At 42.3% G+C, this 21,549-nt stretch overlaps 1 protein-coding gene across 2 annotated transcripts in view; it reads right to left on the bottom strand.

Moving 5' to 3' along the window:
* The window catches only part of RGL1 (ral guanine nucleotide dissociation stimulator like 1), a 53,751-nt gene that overhangs the window by 20,513 nt on the left and 11,689 nt on the right, over positions 1-21,549 (bottom strand). For both annotated transcript variants that reach the window (XM_066324670.1, XM_066324671.1), the window contains exons 3-4: positions 13,102-13,310; positions 7,816-7,893 (exon numbers count right to left, since the gene is read on the bottom strand). In XM_066324670.1, coding sequence (XP_066180767.1) covers positions 7,816-7,893; positions 13,102-13,310 — 287 coding nt within the window. The remainder of the gene's footprint in view (positions 1-7,815; positions 7,894-13,101; positions 13,311-21,549) is intronic.

The following is a 21,549-nucleotide window of genomic DNA, read 5'->3' as shown; positions in this document are numbered from 1 at the left end:
AAGACCACACACAACAAGTAGATGCTCCCAGTCTCTCCCAGTTTCAGTTGTCTTCTCTCACACACCCCCAGAATGCTGTCACAGCAGCACCAACAGGCACAAACACCACTGCCCTGTGCCCACAGCATTTTCCTCTCATTCCCACCACAGGCAGGGAACACTGTGCCTCACCCCATGCTCAAATAGTGCATTTCCTCCTGCTCCATGCTGCTTTTCCCCATCCACATCACAAACCATCATCCCCCTGATCCCAACACCAAAAGCCAGGCCAGGTATTCTATTCCTGCAACCATTTACCAATTCAGCCATGATTTGGAAGGAGGAGCCTCTCCACAGGGCAAGTTCTTGTCGAATATTGCTCACACACTCTCTACACCGAGCTCAGTTTCCTGAGGCTTGGTTGGTGGCTGCTTTCTTAAGCTGAACAGTAAAACAGAGTTTAAGACAGATCCAGTCTCCCAGAGCAGGGTGAAGAGTTCACAGCTGCTACAGACACTGAATTTGCCAACAAAATCATTTCAGTCAAGAGGGGAAATAGGAAAGAGAGAAGAGGTAGACTGTGCCCTAGTGACCTCCTGCTGCCCAGCTGTTTCTACTGGAGTGTCAGGGAATAATGCAGCTTTCCAGAAATGGGCTGGACATTTGCCCATATCGTGCAGTAGCTTTATATGTGCTGCCCTTGCAAAGAAACTCTCTGTGCTCAACAGACTCAGATAGGAGCAGGGGCCTTCCAAGAGCTCAGACAGGAAAGAAACATTACAGACTACATTTTTCATGGGTTGATTATGAGTTATAAGTTCTTTATTTCCTGCCTATAAAAAAACCCCTCAATGCTTAACTCCTGTGCTGCTGGCCACAGACTCCAGGCGCTGCTAAGCAATGCTTTCAAGTTTCACACCTATCAGAAAGCCTTCTGATTTCTACACCAGCTTTGCTTGGAGCCTGAAGGTTTCAGCCTCCAAAAGCTATCCAGGTAGGTGGAGAAGTGTATCTGAGCCTGTTGTTCAAAAACTGGACTCAAAAAAAGTGTTCAAGAACTCACCCACCCACTCTGCCCATGAGCTGCACAGAAGGTGACAGGCCTGTGGCAGCTCCAAGTCCAACAGCTCTGTCAGCTCAGCAGGGCACAGTGGAGGTGGGAAATGAGACCCTCACACCACAGGGGAATTCTGCCTGGCCTCGTCCCTACTGGGAAGACAACTCTAACAGTCCTGACAGGATCTGACAGGAATTAAAGACAGCATTTCGCAGCATCACAGACTTAATCAGGTTGGAAACAATCTATGACCTGACACCTCCTCATCAGTGAAACCATAGCACTGAGTGCCAGTCTTCTTTAAACACCACCAAGGGCCTGACTCCATCACCTCCCCGAGCAGACAATTCCAGAGCCAAATCACTCCCTCAGTGAGGAATTTTTTCCTAATGTCTAACCTAAACTTCCCCTGGCATAGTTTAAGACTGTGTCCTCTCGTTCTGTCAGGGGTTATCTGGGAGAAGAGACCAACCCCCACCTGATTATAACCTCCTTTCAGGGAGTTGTGGAGAGTGATAAGGTCACCTCTGAGTCTCCTTTTCTCCAGGCTAAACAACCCCAGCTCCCTCAGTGGTTCCTCACAGGGTTTGTGCTCCAAGCCCTTCACCAGCCTCGTTGCCTCCTCTGATGTATTCAAGAATCTCAGTGTCCTTCCTAAACTGAGGGGCCCAGAGCTGGACACAGCACTCGAGGTGTGGCCTCACTTGTGCCCAGGCAAGAGTGACCTCCCTGCTGCTGCTGCCCACACCATTCCTGATTCCAGGGCAGGTGCCCGTGGCCACCAGGGCACACTGCTGGCTCATGTCCAGCTGCTGCCACCAGCACCCCCAGGTCCCTTTCCTCCAGGGCACTGTCCCCAGCCTGTAGCACTGCAGGGGTTGTTCTGGCCAAAGTGCAGGACCTGGCACTTGGACTTGTTAAACCTCAATTTCTGACTAAAATGGCAAAAGACCCACCACAATTATTTCTAAAAAATGAGAAGGGAATCTCAACACTTAAGGAGAATAAGGGGAGCCTCTGACGCAAAAGAGGTCAAATTATTAGTTTCTTATGAAATTCTATAAGAATGTGCACAAAATTAACTATAATTTGCCAAATGCCTTCTTAAGTCCATCAAGAAAAGCCTCATTACAGTTGGCTGTTCCCTTTCCTCCACTGTCCAGACAGTAAGTCTCAGGCCTGCTCACAGACTAAATTGAGGCATCTCTATTTTCTCAGTTTTGCTTGTTAAATCAGGGGTAAAATGTAAGTAAACCACAAGAAGAGGCTGCTCCAAGGGTGGCTTCTCACATCCAATTTGTTTATAAATACTGTCCTGATAATGACTTCCAGCAAATGACCAGCTCTTTCTGATTTGGAAAAAAATTTGTTCACTAACATATGTGAGACTTTTGCTGGGACAGACATGAAGCCACTAAGTGAAGCGCTCTGCTAGCTGTTCTTTGTTTTAATTGAGATGCCAATCATTATTTTTCTTTCTAATTATTTTTTTCTGCTTGGTTCTGGTTGTTTTCGTAACTCTCCCACTGCCCTGTGTTTGACTCTGCTTCTCATGTAACCACACTAGTTTCTGATGTTGCTTGAGCTTAACTTGCTCTACTGGAATGAAAATCGTTGCTCTCCCAAATGCAACTTAACTGCTCCCCACCATGGATGTCCCAGGCATCAGAAGCTTCCAGCCAATTTTCTTCCATTTGTCTCACATTCCTTTGGTGTCTACTGTCCTGGAGTACAATGTTTCAGGTCCAGTTTTACTTCTGCAGTGTTGTAACTGTGCACATTGTTTTCCAGTGGGACTGTTTGCATCAGAAAGAACCAAAAGACAAGGTTTTGGGCAGGAAGATCCAAATGCACAAAAAGCCATGGGAGAATGTTTGCTTGTCACTATGAAAAACTCCAAATGCTGTGGTACTAAACTGAAGGTTTTGGTATTTGCTATTTTAATGCAGAAGAGGAGAGGTGAACACACAAAAGATGCCATGTGGTCACTGAATAATTCCTTTATTTTCTCTATTTGAACTGAAACAAGGTTTCAGTTTAGCTTCAAGTTGCTTTGTCTGCAGTTTTCAATTGTGCCACATTCCAAGTCTTAACAACAAATAAATTCCACATTTTGATAATAAAGCAGATGCAACTATGAGCTGACATTCAAGACAAGCGAAAAAGCCTCAAGTATTTTGAATCATTTCTGTGGCCTGTCATCCATCCGAGGGAAAGCACAACCAGTGGACTCCAAAGCCAGCAACAGAAGGAAACCACAGCCTTGTAGTCCAAGAGGAGACTTGAAAAGACTTTTTGCTCTTATTCAAGGACTCAAAAGCCATGGCAGTACTAATGTTAGACCTCTAGAAAGCAAACAACCAAATAATCACAGTCCAAATCCACAGACCAACATGGCAACATTGTCTGCCTCTTGAAAAAGCTTTCCTGCAGGTAATACCAGGTTTGTACTCCTGTATTTCTGAGTAAGGTCTCCAAGGAACTAGATTCAGTTAACACTGAACTATGCTTCCCCAAATGCAAACACTGCACACCAGCCTGGACTGCCAGCCTGCATGGCTTTTTGTGTGCCTGGACAGGAATGAATCACTTCTGGGAGCTGCACTGACACAAATCTTTAGACCTGGTGGCAGCCAGCTCAGCACCCCTTGCTGATGTACTGCCTCAGCTCCCCAGATGTCACAGGCTCAGCAAGGGATCCCAGTGCCATGGCCTGGCTGGGGACCCCCACACTACCCACAGACATCTCAGGATCTTGCAGAGCCCCTAAATCCCTGAAGGTACAAGCAGTTACAGTATTTTAGCTTGTGAAGGGTTTATGTTCCTTTCTCAGTTCCAGTCCTCAGCCTGGTGTTCCATGTCAATCTTCTTTTAACACATCACCTCTTCAAATTCATGGAGCCTGTGCTCTGGGAGAAGCTATCTGCCACAAGTGGACTGACTGCCCAGAACTCAAAACCCCAGAAATCAAAATTAACACTGTCCTTCACTAGAGCAGGAAAATGGCACAACTTGTTCTACAGGGTGTTTCTATCACCCTGCACAGAAAACCCAACCTTTTCAAAGCGTTAACAGTTAACTGAGGAACTGGTCTGCTCCAAAGAGAGATCAGGTGATAGGTTCCTATCCCCAAAAGCATTATTTCCATCTCCTGGGCAGTCCACTTGGCCATTTGGGGAGGAGTGAAGGCCCCACACTGCATCCACCAGTTGCTTGGCTTGCTGACCCCCTTCCCAGGTTACATGAAGGTGCTGCAGGTCTCAAGGAGGTGACTCTCCCATCTAGGTGCTCCATGACTCTGCCTGATAAGGTGCAACAAGCCTTCACATCAGACAGGAGTAAGAGAAAGAACTGCCTTTTGCTTGACTTTCATTCCTCATCTGCTTTTCATCAGGTGACAAACAACACATTTGAACTATACAACCTCATTTAAAAGGCAAGAACATAACTGAATTATAGTAGAAATTTTATCAATTTCTCTTTAAATCTTAGTGCAGTAAATCATGCTGATAATTTGTTTATGTTTAATGTATTTATGGTTTTATTCTGAATTGTCACACACCTTGGTGTGTTACACATTTTTTTGAATGTGAACAGAAGCCATGCAGAGAACACAGAAGATTCCACAGATAACAACCACCTCCAATGAGAAGGGAAGTCTGTCACCCCTTGACACAAAAACATGAGACACAGCACAAGGCAATCTTGTTGATATGGTAACAGGAAGAACAAAAAAATTACTTATAGGAGGTAGAGGGTCAAATAAGCTTTCAACTCTCTATCAGACAATTAAGAGACACAGCATCACATTTCTAGAAACACAGGCCGAAGTCCATCTAACTCAGATGTTGAGCTGGAATATATGACCTTTTCTGGACTTCATTCTTCTGTTACTTGTGATCATGAACTGTCTGACTGACTGAAAGTAGAGAGAAGTGTGGAAATTAAATTACTGAACGTGAAAAGCTAAGGTGGGTCCTGAAAGGGAATGAAAAAGGCAGGTTGTTTGAAGCCTACAAAACTTGTGATGGTTTTGATGTTACTCACAACTCTAAGATCCAAGGTATTTTGAAAAGTACAGTGCCTTTGTTTAAATCACATATTAGATGTAATTAAGTCTGACCCCTGTTGAAAAATACAATTTTTTGACCACTGCAGCAGCCCCAAAAATTATAGGAATGATGTTATTATAGGAAAGTGAAGAGGATAAAATCCCCTTGGCAGAATGGGTCCTGGGAGGGCACGTTTCTGAACACAGGTGAAGCGACCTTGGGTCAGTAACTCACTGCAGCAGTGTGGAATAACTGCAGGACCTGGGAACAGAAGGGCAGGCTTCAAGCTCCCACAAGCCTCTCTGACAAGTGCCATAAATGTGCTCAAGCCCCAGCTCAGGATCTGCAGGTTCTGAACACTGAAGCACATACATAAACACTGAGTGGAATACTCACATAATTTGAAAAATAATGGATTATTAAGATCAGGCATTCTCCTCAAAATACATCACACCTCTATAATACAGGTGCAGAAAGAACAGAGAATTTCAACACAAACCTGTGGGTTTACAGTGCACCACACAGGACAATGCTCCTTCCACACATACCCTCAGTTTTTGCTTCCCCTCCTTCCTTCAGGCTCCAGGAGGTATTTAAGGAGTCATAAACTCTCCTGCTGTTATTCTTAACTTCTGCAGCATTTTTTGTGTCAAACCAGTGGAAATGCTTTAAATTGCATCCCACCTCTAATGGCCTGGCTGGTTTTTTGAAGCCTCTGAGCTGTCACAACAGGAGTCTGATGAATGCAGAAGGTCTCTGGCCACAGACCACAGGCTTCCCCATGAGATATTTTCCCTCTGAGAAATACAGAGTTAATGGTAAGAAATAACAAGGCTCTTCTGCTGCTTCCTCCTATTTCTCCAAGTCACATAAAACCAAGAGCACAATTATATCATGTTTCTGTTCTATGAGAAAAGAGGGCAAATGCAATTATATTGGAATTATCCCAGACAAGAGAAAACCTGAACTGCCAGAAGTACATGTTTCACAACAGGACTACAAAGCCAAACACTTTCCAGAGACCATTAATTCTATCTAAGAGAAGAGTAGAGTATCTAAGAGCAACTGAAAGCAATGGAAATGTTTAGGGAAGGATCGTGAATTCATATTTACACGGGATCTGTTTAAACATGTATATACACCTGAAAAATAACTCTGTTGATAACTTCATTGCTGAACTTTCTATAGACACTGATTGAGCAAAGATATCAAATTCACACATAAAAGGCATCCTATGAAGGCCAAAGGATCAAAATCAGCTGCTCTGAACTACATTAATGAAAAATTTGTCAGAAAATTCACCAGAAGTTGAGCTACAACAGGAACAGGACCAAAGGCTCCATGCATTTGTCCATCCCTGGCTGGGCAAAGGTGTTATGTGCCAAAAGGGAAGAAAAAGCATTGATGCAGCAGGGAGCAACTGACGAGGCTGGTAAACTGTATTTTTGCCAGGAGGAAAATTATTCCACTAAAACCAACCAAAGAAAGAAACAAACCCAAACAAACACTCTCCTACTAAATGTTATTTGCTTGCACACTCGCCTGCAGGTGTAACTAAAAACTAATGCATTTTGCCCAAAGCACAAGTGCCACAAGTAACATCAAGATTGTTTTCACCCCTCTTCCCTCCATCAAAGTCCTCTAGGTCCACAAAAAGGCAGCTGGGGGATTAATCCCACCATGGTTTGTACTGGTGAAATGAATTCCTCACCCCCAGTATAAATCCTTCAGCTATTCTGCAGGAATAGCTTTCTGCAGAAAGCTTTAGTCATGTTTTATGACTGAGATCAGGGGACATCAAATGGTTTGCCCAAAAGCTGGAAGAGACCCTAGAGCTCAGTCTGGGTGGAAGTGTGGGAACCACTGGCTGTCTCTTATTGCTTCCACCCATGACATAATGCTGCCTCCTTGGTGCCTGTAACCAAGTTCTAGCTACCAGCTGTTCTTTGAGGAGTTCTCGTGGCAAAATGGGAGCAAAATATTTTACCAGCCAGGAAAGACCAAGGGTTGAGCTCCCATGTCAAGTCCCATGGGGCAAGAGGAACAGAAAACCAGCAATGCTGACAAGAACCAAGCATCTTCATTCTGTAATCAAATATAACCATGCATGCCACAGTGCATTCAAACCACAGATGTCAAAGTACAAATGCTGATGACCTGAGGCACATTTTACACCCAATGTCTAAAGATAAAACTCCAGGAGGATAGCCAAAACGCCTTTTTCCTCATTTAAACTGCAGTTCAAAACTGCTTTGCTATTTCTTTTGCAAATGAAGATGACCTCAGAATTTAAATCCCACTCAAAAAGCAGCACTGTAAATCCCAGGGCACTAATGGAAAAGATCCATGCACACACACGTTGTCTGAGTCACCCCTAGCTTTGTTCTGCAGGCATTGCTGTAATGACAATAAAATCACTCAGAAGCAATAACCACTTACTGCCACAGATAAGGCAGAGAAAACAAACACTCCTCCTTTGTTTAATCAGCAAAATGTTGGCCTAGATGTGTTCACCCCATGTTTAATTCCAAAACAATTTCCCTGCAAAAGACGCCTGGATTGTATTATTGGATATGTTACAAGACAGTTGGTACTTGGCCTTTCCACAAGCTTGTTTAAGCATGCAAACAGTGCTGTGAATTTTCAGGGGGAAACAACAGCTCTGCTGCTCATATCCTCCTCCAAGACCTGTCTGGGGCCTGCTCCACAGTGCAAATCCATACTTACGCCCTGAGTACCATCTCAGATTCCAAAGAATTCAGGTTTGCCACTTCTCCATGGCTTGAGGTCTCCAGGCTTCCAAACCTGAAAAAGGAAATGCACGTTTAGAAGAAACTCTAGTGAATAAAAGCAAAATCCCAAGTTGTATCACTCATATACAATTACCATAAACAACTACAGGGCGCTTCCAGCTCAAACTACAAGGAATCTTAACAAGTGGGCAGAATCAAGGACCTTGAAGATTATTTCACTGAGGAGGGAAAATACCCTAAAGAAACAGCCAAACTAATTTGTTAATTTACATAAAGCAGCCTGCACACAGGAGGAATCAACCAAAACAATGTCTCTGCTCACAGCTCCAAGCCCCTTCTGCCTGTTTTCACTCCATCCTTTCCCAGGGGAATATCCCAGTGTGCAACAAGACTGTAACACAACCACAGTACAGCTTTCTGTGTCTCCAGCACCTGCCACTCCTAACAGCTCCAAGGGTTATTTCAAGGTTTCCTAGGTGACAAGTGCTCCCTTTGTGCCCAAGCTCCCGATGGTACCAGTGAGAAAAGCCCAGGATGCTGTGAAAACACCGCTGGGAGAGATGGAACCTAGGCACAACTCCAGGCAGGATCATGCACCTCACTTTCAGCAGCAGTGCCCATTGTTTCAGATATGCAGCTCCATAGTTATCCATGAAGAATTCCATGGCTCCCTACAGGCAATGAAGGTGAACAATTATGCACTGTCCAGAATAAGACAAGCTGATTTTCTCCATTTAGGTTTCTCCATCTCAATTAATCCAAAGAGTTAAAACAAGTGCATCCTTAAGTGCTTGTGCTACAACAACCTGGTAACATCAGCCAGAGCAAACACAGTGAGCTGTTTCTGTCCTGCAGGTACACGTCAGAACTGTCACAAACTCATCCAAAAACCTTTCAATGGATGAAGTGGTGGTAGCTTTATGCTCCTCTCAAGCACTGGTCTAAGGCTTATTATTAAGTATTATAAGAATCACAGACCTGTTGTTAAAGGGAGAGGATTTCACTCTCCACTGCCATCTACTCTGTAAAAGATGCCTAAAACACGTCTCACCCAGTAGACAAAAGGCACTTTCCCACTGCTAGGGAAATTAAAAAAAAAAAAAAAATTATACTCTGTTTTCAAAACTTGCAGTTAATATTTGAGGAAAAATTATTGAGATAAGTCCCAACGTCATTGTTCTACTATTGCATAAAATACTAAATATGTCTTTGCAGAACGTTAGGCACTTGTATTTAAATCCCAGTAGAGAAGACAAGCTGAGTTTTACAAGAGAAATCCTTACGACAGCAATAAAGAGCAGGCAGTTTTCTGGGCAGAACTGGAGAAGGATATAACGCCTCCTTAACGTTGCCAGATGTAAATCTCTGCCTATCTCTCATCTCTCCATGAAGAACAGGTCATTAAATACGGGTTAGGAGGAGTTAACAACACAAGTGATGTAAAGAGCAGCCTTTCTGCAGCCTTCCAGCACTCTGTTCTCACCAGCTCCCGGACAAAGAGCCTTTCACTGCCCAGCCTTGTAGGAATGCTTTGCATACAAAAAGAGACAAGAGAAACAAAAGGATCCTGTAGCCCACAGAACTTTTCAGCCTTGCTTGGCATTTGGGAAGTTACAGACTGCACTCAAAGGGAGTGACTAAGCAAATGAGACCAGAATGTAATGGGTAATACTGAATGTTTAAACACTGGAAAACAGAGTGGAAAATGCATCCCCGCGTCTCCTTTAAGAGGGAGGGAGGAAAATACTCTGAATAACTCAGAAATAATAGGAAAAGGTGGTCCCCGCAACAGTCCCAAACAAAGCCCTAAGTAAGTCTGTAAGCATTGAAACAAGCAATTTGGAAGGCCAGATCCTCAGGAAAAATAAAGTGGTTTGAATCCTACACACACAGAGTCACAGAAGTGAAATCACTTCTCTAGCTGAGTACTCAAGCCACCTAATGTAAAGGAAAAAGAGACGAAATAATAGATACTACAGGAACAGCAGTGAGTCAAACACCACAAAGTGCAGTCCCAAAATGTGTGGCTACTGCAGGAGCCATTCCTTGGATGCTCCCCCTCCACCTCCCCATCCTCTCCATTTACCCCCCAGCAAACCATCCTCCTGCAAAATGAATGGTACACATAAATCTAACTCGTTCTTTGCTGTCATTACCCAGCCCCAACTCTCCCACCAAACCATCTCAATTCCCTCCTCTGTACACTGCCCCCAGACTGGCTGCTACTTTCTCTGTGCCTGTGCCAAGCACAGCACAGCTCCCCTTCTGAGGAACACGGTTATCAGGGCAAAATACATCATGGAAGAGAGGAATTTGGCCTCCTTCTAACCTCATCTGTGTAGCTAACCAGCTCTGGCTTCCATCACACTTTGGAACAGCCCCCCTGGAATACCAAAGGCACCACACTGTATCCCCACATCCAGGGCCAGGAGGAGCCACTCTCCTTCCATCCAGGAACTTCCACGGAAGGCTTCCACATCAAAATGCCACCAGGATCTTTTTCCTTTAACTCTCCCTCTCCATTGTACCAAACGACTAGAAAATATCAGAATGTAGAGTGTTAAAAGCTTGGCAGATTTCCAGAGCTGTCTGCTGCACTTAGATGCCAAACTCCCATGAATGCTAAAGGGATGTGGATGTTCAATTACTCCTAAATAGCTTTGGAAACACAAGTCTTCCACCCACTTCTCAACATACCAGCCCATGCTCAAGATTTTGTCTAGTGACCTCTAATCTATCTTAGAAGAAAACCTCTATAGGTTGATCCTCGCTAAAAAAATTAATAGGGCTTCTGTCTCAAATTTAATCAAAAGCAAAAGGGTAATGTGAAGTCCTGGAGGAAAGAAAATTTAAAAAAATGCAACAACCAGATTTCTAAAACTGTTTCTAAAACTGAGGTTTCTCTTAAGCACAGCATCAGCTTTTTTATTTGCTTCCCTGGCTCAGGAAAGAGCACCTCACCTGCTTTTGGACACCATAAATGCTTCCTGCCCCAAATTCAGCCAGCACTGCACTGCTTGGACAGGATACTCTGCAGACAGCACCAAATGAGTGTTTCCCCACACACTTAGGGTACAGGATATGCCCATTTCCCAGGACATTTTCCCAAGAGTCCCAGGACTTCTAGTGTAAGCTGGGTTTGTGTAAGTCCAATACACTCATCAGACAATTCTGCAGCACTGTACCCACAGCAAATCCAGCATAAATTGAATGCACTGGGCTTGAGGGTGATCCAGCTTCCACAGATAGATACATTGTGGAGGAAGTTTCTCACTGAGTATGTCCCTACAAAATAAAATATCCTGCAAATGATGTGGATGCTGTTCCCTCCTCCTCTCTCCCATGGAGCTGCTCACCTGTAAAAAGCTGGAAGGGCCTTTTTTGATCTGGTCACATCACTGCTCTCCCTTGGACCAAACAACAAGAGCTCAGCACTTCTAATTGTTCCCTTACTCCACAACCCTCCTCTATCCCCAAGAATAAGAGACAAGGCTCAAGCTCTTTAAATGAAACTGAAACTGATGACAAACGCCAAAATTGTGCCGCTGTTGTTTTTTTTTTTTAAGAGATTGCCTTTTTCATAAATCCTTCACTGACACACAAACCAAAACACAAATGATGCACTGACACCCACTTTAGTCTCTGTTCTCTGATTATTAACAAGTGTCACTAAAAACAAAGTTGCAAGAATGCAGGCTCAGGGCTACTTACTCTCAACTAATCTAGAGATGAAAACCGAGTTGGTTAAAATCAATTACTACCCATCTTTTTTTCAGGTTTTTTTCCTTATAACATCTGCTTTTCTTCAGAAGTCCATATTCCTCAATTACATGTAAACCATTCGAACTTTTACATCTTAAATTTAATCTGTATTTTCTCCTGAGACATAAAATTCTAGATTATCCATAATACACAAAAAGCCATGAGAATCCATGGACTCTTAAGCACCACGCTCCTATGATCTGTGAGAAGGGAAGGAAGTGGTACCCTCCTAGGATTTCCTGTGGGTCCTGTCACGTATTTTAAAAGGCTGGAGATGATGCTGACAAGATCAAGCAGCCCATTCCTCTGAAGGGGGTTTTGTAACTTGCTCAGAGGTACACAAGCCAGCAAGATCAAAACTGGGCTCAGAAAAAAGGGTTCTGGTCTGTGGAGACAGAGCATCTGGGCTTTCCTGCCCTCTCCTGACATTTTCACCTCTTCAAATAAAGCATCAATGCCTTTATATTCTCATACTTATCCACTGTCAATTTTTATAATTTCTCACATTCTGCCCTAGAATTGGGATGGACTGAGGGACAAAGCACAGAGCAGTCAATGTCACTGTAACCAAGTCTGCTCTCCAGGATGGCTGCTCTCTTCTCAGCTGACTGCTTACCTGACTGTCAGGTTATTATTATTATTGCCTTTACTAATTGAGCCAGACAGCATTCCTACAAATCAGCCAGGATTATCCTTTTCAGATAGGAGAGCACAGATAATTTATCCATGCCTTGCTCCTTATCTACCTAGTGCAAGAGTTAAAATTAAACCCTAGGAGTTCTTATGCCATTTCTCTGTCCTAACTACCTCATGCCAGAGCAGCCATTTCTGTGAATCACAGATTTTGAAAGTGCAACAAATATGACACTCCCAAAATAAGAGCACCCCTGACCCATCCACGTCTCAGTTAGAATTTAGGGTAAGAAACAAATGCTGCGTGCTCCAAGCATTTATGCAGACAGAGCAGTCATGATTTAACAGTCTGACCATAAAAGCCATTCTTATAACATTTAGCAGCTCTTGGGCTGTCTGCAAAAATTGCTGGCTGTGTATTTGTGTGACAGAATAGAATGGGACAGCAAATCCTTGTGATTGTACAATCCCTGTTCTGAACCAGCAGCCCCCAAACAGAAGACCTAGGTCTGAAAATACTGGCATCTAACAGAATTCTGGAATCTATTCTAGGTATGACATTGCAGCCCATGCATTCTGTTGGGTTTTTTGGAGGAAACTTGTATTAATTTCGTTGTGTTGGCCCTGCTGGGTCCTTCAGCAGCCATACATGGTACACTTTCCTTACCTATGCTTTGGTGAGTATTGGGATGGGAGCAGCAATGCATTTATAGACTGGATGTTTATGATATTCTGGATTTTGCAGTACTCTTGACAACAGGTTATTAAATCTATGCCCACTAAAAACAAGGGAAGAAGTTCCTGACAACTTTCCCCTGACATGTAAATAATGGGTCCACTCCCACTGCACAGCAGTGGCTCTTACCTGTCCAGAAGAAGTTCCAGCACTGCCCTGGGAGAAGCAAAGGCCCTGTATGTTGCAAGGAAGATGCTAATGTAGGAAAAATCCGCATCCCCAAAAGCTGTGAGAAGGTTCTCCACCAGTTTCTCCAAAGTTCCAGCTTTTATAGCCCTGATCTTGGATGTTTCATACTGTCTGACAGTGTGCTCTGGGGGTAACTGGTCTCCTTCACCCTACAAAAGGAAACAAAAACAAAGTGCAAAAATCAGGCAGGAGACAGATCCCTGACACAGACTAAATTCTCTCTTTGCACAGGAATTTGCCATTGCCAGTTACTAAATGATTTTGTCAATTTTTAGTGCTCTCCAAGCACCAAAAGCTGCATCAACTAATGGAGTTTTTAAGTAACTTTATTTTAAAACACTTCTCTGACATGCTCAAAAAAATGTTTTACACTGTGACCACTATCAAGTTAAGTCATGATGTCACCATGTATTATTATCTAAAAGACAAACCATTATCCCACAAAGAGTAACATCACTGAAGGGAACAAAAGTACTAATTCAGTGTTTCATTTAACTTCTGAATAAACATGAAAAATGACCATAACCTAACTTAAGCATTGGCACTTGTGATTCCCTTGCTGAAAATACCAACTTTGGGGTGGTACACAGGACCCAAGGTCAGAAGACATTTGGTGCAAAAACATTTCAAGATATTTTTGTAAGGAGGGTGTCAAACTCATCTCGCAAACAAGGCATTCTAACATCCCAATTTTCTCTTGGAGTTTCCACTTAGCACAACATTTGTCCATAAATCTAAGGTTTGGGATTGTGTCTGGGTATGTTTTTTAAACAGCATTTGTTTTAAATGCTTACAGCCTGCATTAAGTCTGAAAGAACATTTCCTTGAATTATGCCATTATTTAGAGGACAGTTCAGAAAATTATTTTTGTGACTGGTTTAAATCCTGTTTTGTAAAGTATGTGGGATATAAAATGGGATTATAAATATAAAACCTCCAATATTTACTCAAACACCTTGATACTGAGGGCACAAAGACAGCACATTAATGACAGACACTACCAACCCTGGCTCAGGATACTGACAAAACACAAAGGAAAAAAATAACCTATTAATAAGATAATTAAGAAGAGATACCCCACCCACTTCCTATTTACATCACTACCCTCCACTGCTTTGGAATTGTTTCGAATAGACATCCTTTTCAGTTTTAAACAATATAGATGCCTTTAACATCATTCTAAAGTTCTGTCTCTATTATTATTTACAAAGCTCTGCTATCTCATTTCCCAGCTTAATGAGATCAACAAACCCTTGCTGCAACATTAAAATATAACATTACTGTCTGTATTAAAAAAAAAAAAAAAGCAAACCCAAACCAGACTTGACAGGGAAATATTTTGCTACATTTTGTTCCACGGATCTTATGGCTTTTTACAGGGTGTGTAACTTGTACTATATCTGACTTAAAGGTGCATCTGGAAATACCTGAATTATAAAAATGAACTGAAAGTGTAGCTAGAATTACGTATGACTTTGTCATTACAGAAACATTATTAGCAGGATATGTAACTCTCTTACATTCCAGTTTTCCTTAAGCAAAACTTGGTTGGATAAAAAAAAAATTGCAATTTTCTTGCTAACTCTTCATCTTACAATTATGATACACTTTTGAAAATAACTGGTTATGCAAGACAAACACTTTCAGACAGGGAAGAAAGTCTGCACCACTGTATTTAACTCTTAATTTCTGATCCAACAGATTGCCCCACTCACAGTGTAATGGTTTACAGGAATATTTACTCAGGGCACATAAAACCTTCTCGTCCACTCATGTAAGTATATTCAAAACAAGGGCAGAATCCGTTTCCAACACTGATACACGCACAAAATTTTCCACTAATTGCAACACTACAACTTCCCCAAGACATCACGCAGGGAGAATGTTAAAAAGAAACAAAACCCCAAAAAAATCCCACCAAAGCAAAACAAAAGCAACCCAGTTTCTGAAATACTTAAAACTTTGTCAGCAAAACATCAAACTTTCAGAAATGATTGTGAGAGTACTGGGATTGCTTGTGTTTGTACTACTTTAGCAATTCTGCCTGTAAGTTTAAAAGGAAAAGAGACTTGGCAGACAAGCTCAATAAGAGGCTTTGAGAATAAGACCTTGTGGGCTGAGTTTCATGCTAACAGGAAACTGCTCAGTCTGGATTTAATCAAGAGGGCATCTCTTCACTGACACGACCAGGCTACCCAAAGGCAAAGGAGTTTTCATGTTTGCTTTGGAGCTCTGTGCTCAGAGCAACACTCTACTCACTGCCACGGAAAAAACGCTCTCAAAGCTCTTTGCAATTTTTGACAGGGGTGCATAGTGACCATGCACTGTTAGTGGTACCAACAAATGACACAGGTTTTGCATCCTTTTGTGCATCCAAAGAACAAAAAAAAAAAAGCTCTCCAGCTCCTCTTTGTCTCCTTCAGTACCGTGGTCTAACAGAGATCTCAACATCTCAGGGCTCCGGTAACATTTTCTCGGTCCTCTAAAAGAAACAGATATGGCATTTTATAGTCTGATTCATGTCTTTGAAAATCTCACTTTGATTTTTCAGGGAACAGATTACAACCTCGAAAATCTGCAAGTGTAAGTGATGAGCAAGTAGCTTCCTACAAGACAGACAAGCTCTTTCTAAAGCAAATATAGAAAGATTAAATTGAGGTATATCCTTGCAAATCCTTATTTTCTGAGGTTGTGTGCGTACTGATAATTCCAACAACTTTACTAACCCTCAGCAATGCAGTACCTTCAGAGGGGCCCACTGTCTTTAAGGTGATCATCCCACAGCTCTACAGCACAAAACATGACCTGTGTACACAGTTCTTGCTGAAACAGGAGAGCTCCGTGCACACCAAAACACATCCAGGCTGAAAAGCCTTGTCCAAATTATTCCCAGCTTATTCCCACCTGTTCAGCTCCAGTGGGAATATAAATTAACTATAAACCATTACCTAAATAAATGCCACAGCCTAAGCAAGAGGGATTAGAAACTCAAGATGAAGAGGAAAGTTAAAACTCTGACCAGAACCAGGCTGTTACCCAAACAGACATACAGAACTGCAGTCATTGTCATAGAAATATTACTGGAAACAATTGCTTTCACCCAAAAAACCCCCACTGCTCTGCAGGTTTTTTCCAATGCAAATATTATCTGTTGGATTCTGGAAGTGAGAATTGTGGAATGAAATCAGCCTACTTGTTTTTTATTACACAGACTGGAAAAAATACTGAAACAACTGGGATGAGCAATAAGAAAAGGAGACAGCAAATACTCTTCAGGCTCAGTAATTTGAAACATGACCTCTTCACTAAAGATTTGTTTTATTAGAAATTCTGCAGTTATTTTCAGGAGCATCTAACTAACACTTTAAATGCATTTTTACCAACTTTGACAGATTTTTAAATGCTTTTCACTTTCCTTGAGACTTACAGCTTTTCCAGATGGAGAGTTTTCCACTCTGTTTTTATTAACTTACTGGACAGGCACCCTATGCTAGAATAAATGTGCCTGGAGTGCAGTAACTCGTTCATTAACTCAAAATAAAGCACTCTAATCAAGATTGTCACTGTTTGTCTAATTGTGAGTCTGCTTTAACCTTCTGAAAGTAGGAATTAGATGCTCTTTGTGATTTTAACTGTATGTTTTTTCACATTGCTTCCTTACACACAGGTTCTCCAACACATAGTTTTAATATCTACACTCATCCTTGGGGGTGGGGAGGGGGGAGAAAAATCAAATCATGCAATGATAGAACTTGAAAAGCTCCAGAAATACAAACATCCATAACGTCAGTCTAAGAGAAAACCTGAAATATCCCTCATTTAACACGCAGACACACATCATTAAAGAAAACAGCAAGACAGACGAAACAAAAATTGTTCAGTTTAGTATTTTGCTAAAGAAAACCTGCAAAGACACGAACAACTTTTTTGACCAAGTGTTTCCTTCCAGCAAATGGAGCTCACAACCAGGTGGGAGAAGCGGGATGGTGCCGTGGGTGCAGGACGGACAGACAGACAGACCACAGCAGCTGCCACCCATCTGCAGCGACTCTTTAATCCACCACACGACCGCTGAATAAAAACATTTGGGTGATTGTGCCCAAACCATGGCACACAGCAGTGTCTGGGCGAACCTTACCCAAGAGTCTCAGGTATTTGGGGTGTTTTGGGGTATCCCCGCTGCCCAGTTCCCTGGGCACATCCCACACTGTGCTCTGCCTGGCACAGCAAACAGCCTGCCTGGGGAAAACTGGGAATTCAGAGAGCAATTGCCAGCCTGGGAACTGCAGGGTTGGGTGGCCAGCGGTGGATGTCCTGCAGCACAAGGCAGATGCTTTTATCCTACACTTGGAAATGAAATTAAATTACGCCACAGAACTCTCTGTGCTAACTGTGATTCCCTCGTTTTGGGTACTGTTTAAAAAAACCAGACAACAACAAAACCAAACCAAACACAAACAAACCAACCAACCACCATAACTCTGCAGACGGACTGCACCAAACTCAGAAGCCAAAATAAGTTGATGAACTTTGCTAAGCTCCGAAAAGGAGAGGGATTCCTGGATCTCCACAAGCCCGCCCTTTTCCTTCCCTTTCTTGCCACATAAATACCCGTCCTTGGCAGCGACCCAGAGTTTCCAGGACCAATTAATTCCATGACCATGACACAAAAGGCATTCTTGTTTTCTCCTCCGAGCTCACAGCCTGGTTGGTATCTGTCTGAAGAGCAGGCGAACAGTCAGATTTAGAGGGGAAAAGAGAAAGGGAAAAAATCCTCTTACACCAATGATGCTGCTCAGTTAGAACCTTTTCATTGGACACCTTTTGCAGCTACTTAAAGCCACTCCAGGGAAAATAAGAAACAAGAGCCATTCCACGGAGCTGAGCTGTGCATTATCACACCTTCTGAAGCCATAAAAATTTAGACTCATTTGGATATCGGGGAATTCTGTGGGATCAGCTCTACATGAATCAAAGCAGAAGTAAAGAAGCCTAACTCATAATCACTTCTCCCTGCATACATCTAAAGGAGTTTTAGCAAGTGCATTGCTAAATTGAATCTTCAAAAGATGTCTAGGTTGAAATGGCATTGTGCAGGTCTTACAAATGTTGGAGCTTATCCAGCCATAGGAACACAGAAATTCCTTCTCTGAATTTACCCTCTCGAAGCATTTGTGCAGCAAAGGAACATAGCCATATAATTCACTAAGCATCAGGTCATCCAAGAGGTTCACACTGCAGCATACAAGGTTTTTAAAGAAAAAAAAAATAAAAAATCAACTGAACAGCTCCAGATATCCATCTCTACCTTGTACAATTTATGCACTTACTCGTTGCTTCCTACCTACAAAAAATTCCCTCTCGTCCTGCCTCTCTTGCTAGAAAGGACTTTTAACAAAACCAACACAAGGTTTCTCACCCTCCTGTCTGATTTGGTGTTATCATTGAGTTAACTGAACCTGAATCATCAGATTATTGATGTTTCTTTTTTGTTTGTCACATTTTGCGGACCTGCAGTTCACCGGAATCCTGCTCCCTCTTAGGCATGCCAAGGATGTGTTATGTTCATAACTTGTATTATGAAATCTTCCTTGTGGTGGTTTTAGACACTGAAGTGATTGGACACTGAAGCTTAGCAAGGTTCTAGTTTAAAACTGAAAAGCAAGAAAAAGAAACCAGTAAGTCAGGTAAGACTCTTAGTCATGTGCACCTTACATTGTTGGAGGAATATCCGTCATCACATGACATTTACTACAAACACTCTTATAATCCAGTAAATAAACGTGTTCCATACTAACTATCTTCCCAAAGCCCTTCTGTATTAGAAGGAAATTATCTGTAAAACTCAGTATCCTCCTCTCTTCAGTGCCTAGAAACACCAAAATGTCCCCAAACCATGCAGTAAACAAATATTCAAAATAATAAACAGCTAAGTGAGCAGAGCATCAGAATGAAGGCAAGGATGGTTTTAGTGCCCATTTTGGCAGTACAATCAGCTCATTTGCTGATGTATTTTGACTTCTGGAGCCAAAGGAAGTGTTACACAGTGTCTCCTGAGAGTAGAGCTCTACAAAGTCTCCTGGGACTTCCATAAAACAAGCAGCGATTAATTGTGAAAACTACTAACAGCTTTTCCAGGTATGGATTACAGAGGGTGCCTAAGAAGGTAAAGGCAGCCAGGGCAGCTCCCCTGTGCCCCAGAAACAGTAATTACTGTTTCTGCTCCCAGCCTTTATCTTAACCCCTCTTCCTTCCTTCCCCACACTCTCACAGTTCCCAGTCTGCCCTGGAAATCTGGGGGTGCCAAAGCACCCAGGAGCCATTACTGGAAAACACAAGGGAGAAGAGGTGCTGAGCAGAGAAAACAAGTATAAAAGGTGACAGACAGCTCAAGCATTTCGCTTAAACCTGAACAGATCACAGTGACAGGTACAGTGCACTTGCCACCTGACAAATACTGAGAGGTTCAATCTCATAGCATAGCAAATTCTGTGTTTATACACAGTGTTTCTAAGCTGCCTTGATGTCAAAAATGGCTACTCCATGCCTACCCTAAGAAATGCCAAAGGAAAGCTATTATTTAAATGTTGTTTGTGAAACAGTGGTCAGCAAAGCCATTTGTCATGTTTCTTTCATGAAAAATGCTAAAATATGCTGTCATTTTTCAATAAATACCAAGTGTAGCAAAAACAGGATGACTGATATTACCACTAACACAGTCAGACAGATTTCACATGGTATCACGATTTTTGACTACCAACAGAATACTTGTCTTGTGACAAGTCAGACTATTTTTTATCTCCTTCCAGAAATGTAATTTACATTAATTGTGCAGCTCATCACCACTTTCTGCTCAGCCAGTAAAAACAAAGAGGTTCCTGTATGAGGCAGCAGGCAACAGGGCTAAGTTCAAAATGGATTTAATGATGCCACAAGTAATAATTCTGTTGCATAATAGTAGCACAAATGCATATTACATAACCCAAAATGGTTTTATTCATCCTAATTGTATTGTTGGCTCTCCTTTCACACTGTAAAGCTTGCACAAACAGTACACAGAAATTAAATTTATACCGAGTCAGGAAATCAGTGTAAACTGCCACTGGATCCAGTCTAAACAACAAGGTAAGAGTGATAAATCACTAATAGTATGAATAGCTGGAAATTAAACTTGTAGGTGAGGGGAGATGAAGTGCCTTCTGACAGAGGAGAAAATACTTAGCAGAAGAGTGATTCATATTTCAAAGTAAACTGAACTTGGAACAAGATATTTTTGTGGAACAACAAATACCCAAGAAACGCTTTTACAAGTCTCATAATTACTGTGAGCAATCTCTAATGCCAAATTTTTCTAAGCTTTTAAGAAGAAATAGGTTATTAGTCAATAACCACTTTTATGACCATAGCATGAAAACATACCTAAACTGCATTATAAACTTCATTTCCATGGTTGTGCTTTTTACTACCCTTTGTTTTGAAACTAAGAGGCCTCTCCAGGGTGGAGTCTGAGTAGAAAAGTCATGAATAGGAAGCTAATGTTTCCTAATATTAAGTGTTACCAGCTTGAATATTTATTTACGAGCTCAAAGAGTCCAAAAATATTAACTCAATCATTAGTCCAGGCCAAACTGCATTTTTACTACATTATCTAGACATCACAAGGGATGGAGTATGGTATCTCCTGGTGTTCTTCTCCTGTACACACAGCCCCCTGTAGAGCCAGGGAGTGACTCTTTGGATATAAGTCTGTCTGCAAGCCATGACAACATCTTTGTCCCAGTCCTACAGGTATTTTCTCCATGAGAAATTCTGCATTTCACCAGACCAACAGAAGCGTGTGACAACTAAACTACCACTCAACTACACAAATGACTGCATTCTCCTAACTGCAGCACCAGCCATGGACCCTCCTCTTCTGCCCCGGCACAAAGGGTGTGAGCTGGCCCTGAGCCCTCACAGATATTTGTGCTTTGGTTTCAGAATGCTGCGTTGCACTTGGGCCCAAATCCTTAGGCAATGGGCATAAATCAAAACACATCATTATGTGGAAGTATTGAGTCAGAATGCAAAATAAGTATAGCTTACAAGTAAGGGGTTGGGGGGGGGTAAGAAAAAAATGCCAGATAAATCAGAAGTTGCCCACATTGGTTTGATTTTTCTACGTTTTTGAGGGGGTTGTTGTTTAATTACCCACCCAGAGTTAAGAGCATACCTCTGCTCTTCCCTGTGCTGTTCTCCCTGACCACCTGATGTTTTCCTGAACAAAGTGCCTGTTTTTGCAGGAAGAATGCAAACCTCATGCTCTAAGTAAGTGTGCAAGAGTTCATTCACATTTTCTCTGCTCCAGAGAGCCAGGAGCCCAGAGCACAGCCAGAATCAATCTGAAGC

Source organism: Sylvia atricapilla, chromosome 9 (genome assembly GCF_009819655.1).
Source record: "Sylvia atricapilla isolate bSylAtr1 chromosome 9, bSylAtr1.pri, whole genome shotgun sequence".
Taxonomy (NCBI): domain Eukaryota; kingdom Metazoa; phylum Chordata; class Aves; order Passeriformes; family Sylviidae; genus Sylvia; species Sylvia atricapilla.
The sequence above is the reverse complement of the archived record's forward strand: the minus strand, read 5'-3'. Positions and strand labels throughout refer to the sequence as shown.